The sequence below is a fragment of the Euphorbia lathyris genome, chromosome 4 (assembly GCF_963576675.1).
Source record: "Euphorbia lathyris chromosome 4, ddEupLath1.1, whole genome shotgun sequence".
Taxonomy (NCBI): Eukaryota; Viridiplantae; Streptophyta; class Magnoliopsida; order Malpighiales; family Euphorbiaceae; genus Euphorbia; species Euphorbia lathyris.
This window is the reverse complement of record NC_088913.1, coordinates 58793286-58801054: the sequence shown is the minus strand read 5'-3', so window position 1 is coordinate 58801054 and position 7769 is coordinate 58793286. Positions and strand designations below refer to the sequence as shown.

The window sequence follows — 7769 nt, the reverse complement described above, 5'->3', positions numbered from 1 at the left end:
TCTCTTTTAATTAAAATAATATATTTGATGACCTAAGGGACCCACCTGATTAAAAGAGACGGGAGAAAATATGTTGTCCCCATTTTTGTGTCTCCTTCTATATCCTTTTTAATCATGTGGGTCACCTTGGCTCATAAAATATATTATTTTAGTTAAAAAAAACTACTTTTTGTGAGAGAGACATGGAAGGGGACACTGAAATAGGGACAACAGATTTTATCCCAAAAAAGACCACTTTTTATAAGAGAGACATGGAAGGAACGAGGACAATAAATTTTCTCCCGAAATTCTTTATATGAATTATGTAGATTTGGATTTGAAAAAATGAATATTCCTAATTAACCGATCATAGACACTCCTAACTACGATTCGATATCATATATCAACTAAACCAAATACCACACCACCTTCACATCATATAAGGACCCAATTTCTTAACCTCTTCAAATGGGTCCCAAAACTCAAATAATCATAAACATGTCGCGTACACATTTCTTATAGTGCACTCTTTCACACGCAACCTCAAATCCTTTTGCCTTCCCTTCCCCGCTTGCAAGCAAAACAGAACAGTATTATCTACATTCATGACACGTCATCACCATGGCCACCTCAACAATAACGCTTCCCGTTTAATCTCCGTTATGTTCTCGTCAATATCTATCTCTCGAACTACCAATCCTCCGTTTGACGAAGACGGTTTGTTGTGGCTTCTATATAACCATTTGCAGAAGATGGCGAAGGACTCTAAGAGGAGGAAAAATGGAGAAACTGACTCTCCTTTCTGTGCTGCTTTTATCTCTTACTGTTGTATCTCTCGCCAGTTTTTCTGACCAATACCTCGCTAGGTCAAATTTTCCGTCTGTTCAGGCCGGGAAGTTTATTAGGGAGCTCAATTTGTTCCCGGAGAAGGATGTTAACTTGATCGACGGCGCTCGTGTTGCCGTTCAGGGAGGTAAAAGGATTGTTGAGAAGCGGTTTACCTTTCCTAATGTTGCTGGGGGTTATGATGGTGTTTCTGAGGAGGAATTGGGGCATCATGCTGGTTATTACAAGATTGCTAACTCCCATGCCTCCAGGTTGATTTGAATCTGATTTTTTTTTTTGAATCTTATCGTGTTTGGGTTCAATTAGGGCTGATTTGTGTTCAATTTTTCTTTTGTTTGTAGGATGTTTTATTTCTTCTTCGAATCACGGAACAGCAAGAAAGATCCTGTGGTTATCTGGTTGACTGGAGGACCAGGGTGTAGCAGTGAGTTGGCTATGTTCTATGAAAATGGTCCTTTTACTATTGCAAAGAATATGTCTCTTGTATGGAACGAATATGGTTGGGACAAGGTATTTTAGTTCCCAATCCCCTTTCTCTATCCTATTATATAGCTTCACTGCGTAATAATTAATACTGCATTATTGCCAGTTCTTGGATTATAGCTATTTTTTAATTGGCTTTTTTTTTTCGTGATGTTCTCTTACATTTTTTATACAAAATAATTACTGGGGAATTGACTAACATTATGCTTTCAATAATATGAAACTTTGTTATATCAGGCACACATGCTAGCATCACTTCTAGCCGGAAAAAAAAAAGTTGATGTTAATTATGAAACATACTTTCTGACACTAACTGGAAAAGTATATTGTAAGTTTTACTGAACATCACATAACTCGTGTCTTTATAGCATAGTTGAACATCACATTATTGGATCACGTCTCTCACCCTTGTACATCCTTTTCAGTAATTACCTATTATTGCTTTTGCGGGAACCATCCACCATTTCAAATTTTTGAGCCTTTAGTTGCCTCTTGGAACTTGATTGTGTAGTGTATGGATTCACACTTCGATCCTTAATTGGACATCTTAGAGTTAAGAAGGATCTTTACTTCTTTACAGTGTAGTGGTTTGTGAACTGAGGCTATGGTAAATGCCTCCTTTTTATCTTGGTATCAACTCTCAATAACCACTCTCAAGTAATCTTGTGGGTTTATGTCATTCCATGGAGTATTTTTGGGATGGGATGTTTATATGAGAATTCTTCTTTCACGAGATTGATAATTGCTATCTTACACAATAGCGTGTTCATATATTCACCTTCTTTATCTACCAAAATATGGACAGGAGATCTAGCTGCATCAGATTCATCCTCCCATAAGCACTTTTTAGAGCTTTTTACTTATGCTTGAAGGGGTATTTTTGGGATACCAAAGCCTAGATTTGACATTTGCTTTCCTGAAATACGATCATTGCCATTTTACATGTTTGCATAATCATTTGTTCATTTGTCCTCCTATATTAAACCTTCAAGGCTATCATCTCCTTCTCTAGCAGCACTTGTTAGATCTTTTTGTTTCTGCTTAATTTCATTTGCATCAATTAGATTTTTTGTTAGAACTTTTGATATGCTAATGCACATAGGCTAGGAAAACTTTTTAATTTTAATTTTTCTATGTTGAGTTTCATTACTTAAGAATTTGTTGCAACCGATTGAATTATTCTTCATGTATACTATTATATAAGATGCTAATTGTCGCCTCTGTTATATTCAAACCTGTGACTGATGCACAACTGTAATGGGACACTATGTTGCTGTATCATCTGAGTAAAAGAAAACAGTATGTTCTGTATTTATTCTTTGCTAGAAATGCTTCAAAGAAGATGGAGCTTTCCCACTTTCCTTTACTAACTCTCTATTTGCTCTTTGTTTCTGCGTTAATTATGTGTTCTGAAGTATCATTCGGAACTATTTTGCTTGGTGAAAAGAGTTGACAAATTAATATGATTGCTCTGCAGGCATCTAACCTTCTCTATGTTGACCAACCTATTGGGACCGGATTCAGTTATAGTTCTGATCCACGCGACATTCGTCATAATGAGGAGGGAGTTAGTAATGATCTATATGATTTCTTACAGGTATCTTATCTTAGGAGTTCCCTCTATTTAAAGCAAAATGGCATAATAATCTGCCATGCAGTTCTTATTATACCTTAAAACTGTAACGAAAATGAACTGTAATTTGTGAGACTACTAGATTGTAGATTCTAATGCCATTCTTGGTTGGAATATGATGGGTAGTTGATTCTTAAATGCATGGCTATAAATACTACTATATTGTTTGGAATGAAGTTGGTTTTTCTCTGATGTTAGGCCTTCTTTGCGGAGCATCCTGAATATGTGAATAATGATTTTTACATTACTGGAGAATCATATGCTGGACACTATATTCCTGCTTTTGCTGCCCGCGTTCACAAGGGAAACAAAGCTAAAGAAGGAACTCATATAAACCTTAAGGCATGCTGCTTACTTTTGTGTTTACTGGATGTGACTTGTTATCGGCTCTTAGCTTCTATTAATTCTTAGTCAAAAATGTTTGACAGGGATTTGCCATGGGCAATGGGCTTACTGATCCTGCAATCCAATACAAAGCATACACAGATTATGCATTAGATATGGGGTTAATAGAAAAATCTGATTATGATCGCATAAGCAAGGTGGTTCCGCTGTGTGAAATGGCTGTTAAACTTTGCGGTAATACTATAAACTCTCTTATTTGCATTTCTGTGAAATTTCTTACCTTTGATTGGTTCATATGGTGTCCAGAATTTGTTGACACTGATTGTCCTGTAATACTTGAATCCAGCAAATTGTTGCTGCCCTTGCTTCATCTAACCATATGTGGCATTTTTGTTGTTTCAGGCACCGATGGTACAATCTCATGCATGGCTTCGTATTTTGTTTGCAACAGTATCTTTAGCAGTATTATGGCACGTGTTGGTGATATAAATGTAAGGCCTCATAAATCTCCTTTTGTTTAAACTTCTTATGCAGTTGAGCCTTTTCAGGACACAATTTGTTATTGCATTTGTTATTTCTACACTGAACATTATTCTGAGAACATAAAGCAGTTTAATTTCCTTTGATGGCATTTAGTCTATTGACATGCTATATGGCAAATTCAGGAGTACACAAAAAGATAAAATGAACTTACTTGATCATATCTTAAAGCTAACAAGCCTTAATTTGTCCTCTTTACAGTACTATGATGTCAGAAAGAAATGTGAGGGGAGCCTCTGTTATGACTTCTCAAACATGGAGAAATATTTGAATCAGAAATCTGTAAGGGATGCACTTGGAGTTGGGGATATAGGTTTTGTGTCCTGTAGCCGATCTGTGTATCAGGCCATGTTGATGGACTGGATGAGGAATCTTGAAGTGGGCATTCCTGCTCTCCTTGAGGATGGAATTCAGTTGCTTGTATATGCTGGAGAATACGATCTTATCTGCAACTGGCTCGGTAAGCTATCGACTCTTTAAACTACTAATTAGGGTCGGTTTGAGTGGAGAATGGTCTCTTAATCACTTGAGATAGGCATGGAATTCCGTTTTCAGTAGTAGATTTTGATTGGTAGAGAGGTCACCTGAAAAGAGTTGTATTAACCTATCATCAGCATGGTGTCCAACACTTGAGCTAAATACTGGTCATTTACACAAACTTTAATTTTATGTGCAGGAAATTCAAGATGGGTGCACGCTATGGAATGGTCGGGTCAGAAAAAGTTTGTATCTTCTCCAGAAGTTCCTTTCAAAGTTGATAATTCTGAAGGTGGTGTGTTGAAAAGCCATGGACCTCTTGCTTTCCTCAAGGTAATTTTCACCTTTATTACCTCTCTTTCTAAAAAATCATTAAGAAACAGTACTGACTCAGTTGCATTATGTGTCAATGAAACGAACAGGTCCACGACGCAGGGCATATGGTTCCGATGGATCAGCCGAAAGCTGCATTAGAAATGCTGAAGAGATGGACGCAGGGGAAACTTTCTGAAGACGTGGATGAGGATGAATCAGAAAAACTGGTGGCTGAGATTTAGTGAGTTACTTGGTTACAATTGCCTGTTTCTCTCTGATAGCTACGAATTTCACGTAGTTCACATAATGTAAATATGTATTGTGTCATGAGAAGACTTCCTGATAATGCATGTCTTGCTTTGGAGTCAAGAAAAAAAAGTAGTGTTATTATGCCCTCATGAATATGATATGCGTAATGGATGTATTAACAATTATATGCGTAAGTGATGTATTAACAATTACATCACTCGGGTTGCTCATGCAAATTTGAATCAAAACTTTGAAAAAAGGACAAAAAAAAAAAAAAAATTATAATATCATGTTGTAAGTTTCTATTTAAGTTTGACATAAAATAGTAACATTGAAAATAGGACAAGAAAAAAATTTATAATATCATGTTGTAAGTTTATATTTAAGTTTGACATAAAATAGTAATAATTTGGTTAACAAATCTTTATTTATTTTATAGGTGTTTGAAATTTTTATAAATTTTTATTTTTTTTACAGTAGTATTTGACCTTTTTTTTTTTTTTTTAAGGTTTGAAAATAGAATGTGACTATAAGAAAACATAATTTCAAATTGAAAAAAAGATATAATCTTAAACTACTTTTAAAATGTTTATAATTAATTAATTCAGTGAACAAAGTTAAATTAGATGATGTTTGGTTGTTTCGCCTTTTTTGAGTGAACTGGATTGTGCCGAGCGTACTAGTAATTTTGTGGAAAAATTATAAACGTTGGAAATGTGATTTCTAAATCAAAGATTGTGTGAAAGTTTAAGGAACATAAAAAAGCTTAAAGTCTGTCAATTATATCTACATATATCAAGATTAATTGAAGGAAACGATGCGGAAATTGAAATTGAAAATAAAAAAGGAATGCCTAATTGAAAATAAAAAAGGAATGCGTTGAAATTTAAAATTGCAAGAAAGTTTGTAGAATTAAAGCAACTGAAAATAGAAAGAGATTGATAAGATTGATGTGGAAATTGAAATTGAAAATAAAAAAGGAATGCCTTGAAATTTAAAATTGCAAGAAAGTTTGTTACTTTTGCTTAGAAGCGAAATGGTAAATGCCCTGAGTGACTTATATACACTAACTAAGAAGTGTAACAAAAAGATTAAGGCACTCAGCAGGCACTGTGACGAGATTGAGGAGGTCAAGCTGAGTGATCTCCGATATCTCCTCCAGGACAACTCAGACTTACATACCAACATGCAAATCTTACATAAGTTTGTCACGGAGGTTCAAACTGAGTCAAAGAAACTTAGAAAGGATGCCACAACTTTACAGAACCAAATAAAAGGTTCAACAAAGAATAAACCCCATGCTGAGTACTCAGGTACTGGTCAGCATAAACAGTTTACTCAATGTAGCTGTTGTGGGAAGAAAGGACACACAAAAGCTGTGTGCTGGCATAACAAACAGATTGTCCAATGTGACTTCTGTGGTAAGAAAGGTCATACTACCAAGGTATGCTGGCATGCTCAGCACAACAATGCTGACTACACTCAACATCACCCTCAAAGGGTAACTATGTGTGGCTTTTGTGGTAAAAGTGGTCATACTACAAAAGTATGTCGTCACAAGTTAAAATATGACTTTGCACCTGTTTACACTAACAAGAAAGGACCCAAAAAGAATTGGGTACCTAAAAACGAATAGTTTAAAATGCAGGTCAACTTGACATGCGTGGAGAAATCAAAACTCTGGTATATAGATAGCGCATGCTCAAGACACATGACAGGTGATGAAACTCAGTTCATCACATTAGAGCTTAAACGAGGAGGTAGTGTAAGCTTTGGAGACAACAAGAAGGGCAAGATAGTTGGCTCAGGAACTATCGGAGGTAACCCTAAAATTGAGTCAGTCTCCTTAGTTAAAGGTCTCAAGTATAATCTTCTAAGCGTAGCTCAGCTTTGCAAGAGTGGAAGGAAGATTATATTTGATGATACTAAGTATCAAATACTCGAGGGAAAAACAAATGATTTGATTTTAACAGCCCCTCGGGTAGAAAATGTTTACATGTTGAGTCTGGAAAAGGAATTTTCAAAAAGTATATGCTTGGTGTCAAAAGAGGACAACTCCTGGATATGGCATAGGAGACTTGGGCATGTCAGCATGGACCTCCTTGCCAAACTAGCTAGAAAGCAATTAGTTGAGGGATTACCCAAATTAAAGTATGAAAAAGATCAACTCTGTAATGCTTGTCAGCAAGGTAAACAAATCAAAAAGTCATTTCATAGCAAAAAGGTTGTCTCAACCAAAAGACCATTGGAATTACTACATTTGGATCTTTTCGGACCTATCCAGCCACTCAGCATGGGAGGTAAGAAATTTTCCTTAGTTATTATAGATGATTTCTCTAGATATACTTGGGTCATCTTGCGGAGTAGCAATGATGAAACATTTGAGATGTTTACCACATTAGTCAAAAGGCTTGAAAATGACAAAGACCTAAGAGTAGCTCACATTAGAAGTGATAATGGTGGAGAATTCAAAAACCAATTGTTTGATGAATTCTGTGAAAATAATGGTATTGACCACAATTTCTCTGCCCCTAGAACTCCTCAACAGAATGGAGTTGTTGAAAGGAATAATAGGACAATAGTAGAAATTGCTAGGACAATGCTGAGTGAAAATAGGCTTCCAAAGTATTTTTGGGGAGAAGCTGTCAATACAGCATGTTATATATTGAATAGGGCATTGGTAAGACCTATATTAAAGAAAACCCCTTATGAACTTTGGAAAGGACGAAAGCCCAATATTGGATACTTTCGTGCCTTTGGATGTAAATGTTTTATTCTCAACACTAAGGATAATCTGGCAAAGTTTGATGCCAAAGCTGACGAAGCGATCTTTTTGGGATACTCAATAAACAGTAAAGCATATAGAATTTATAATAAAAAGACCCAGGTAGTAGAAGAGTCA

At 35.8% G+C, this 7769-nt stretch overlaps 1 protein-coding gene across 1 annotated transcript; it reads left to right on the top strand.

The window, feature by feature from the left end:
- Positions 1-734: 734 nt before the first annotated feature.
- Positions 735-5049, top strand: LOC136226172 (serine carboxypeptidase-like). Its single transcript, XM_066014504.1, has 9 exons — positions 735-1076; positions 1167-1335; positions 2786-2905; positions 3140-3283; positions 3370-3520; positions 3689-3777; positions 4028-4286; positions 4503-4636; positions 4726-5049. Exons 1-9 carry the CDS (start codon positions 760-762, stop codon positions 4858-4860), a joined length of 1518 nt encoding a protein of 505 aa, XP_065870576.1. The 5' UTR covers positions 735-759; the 3' UTR covers positions 4861-5049.
- The last annotated feature ends 2720 nt before the right edge of the window (positions 5050-7769 follow it).

Coding starts and splice junctions, on each gene's coding strand:
- LOC136226172 (XM_066014504.1), top strand. CDS start 760: ATGGAGAAACTGACTCTCCTTTCTGTGCTGCTTTTATCTCTTACTGTT. Junction 3,778..4,027: donor CACGTGTTGGTGATATAAAT/GTAAGGCCTCAT, acceptor TCCTCTTTACAG/TACTATGATGTCAGAAAGAA. Junction 4,637..4,725: donor GACCTCTTGCTTTCCTCAAG/GTAATTTTCACC, acceptor TGAAACGAACAG/GTCCACGACGCAGGGCATAT.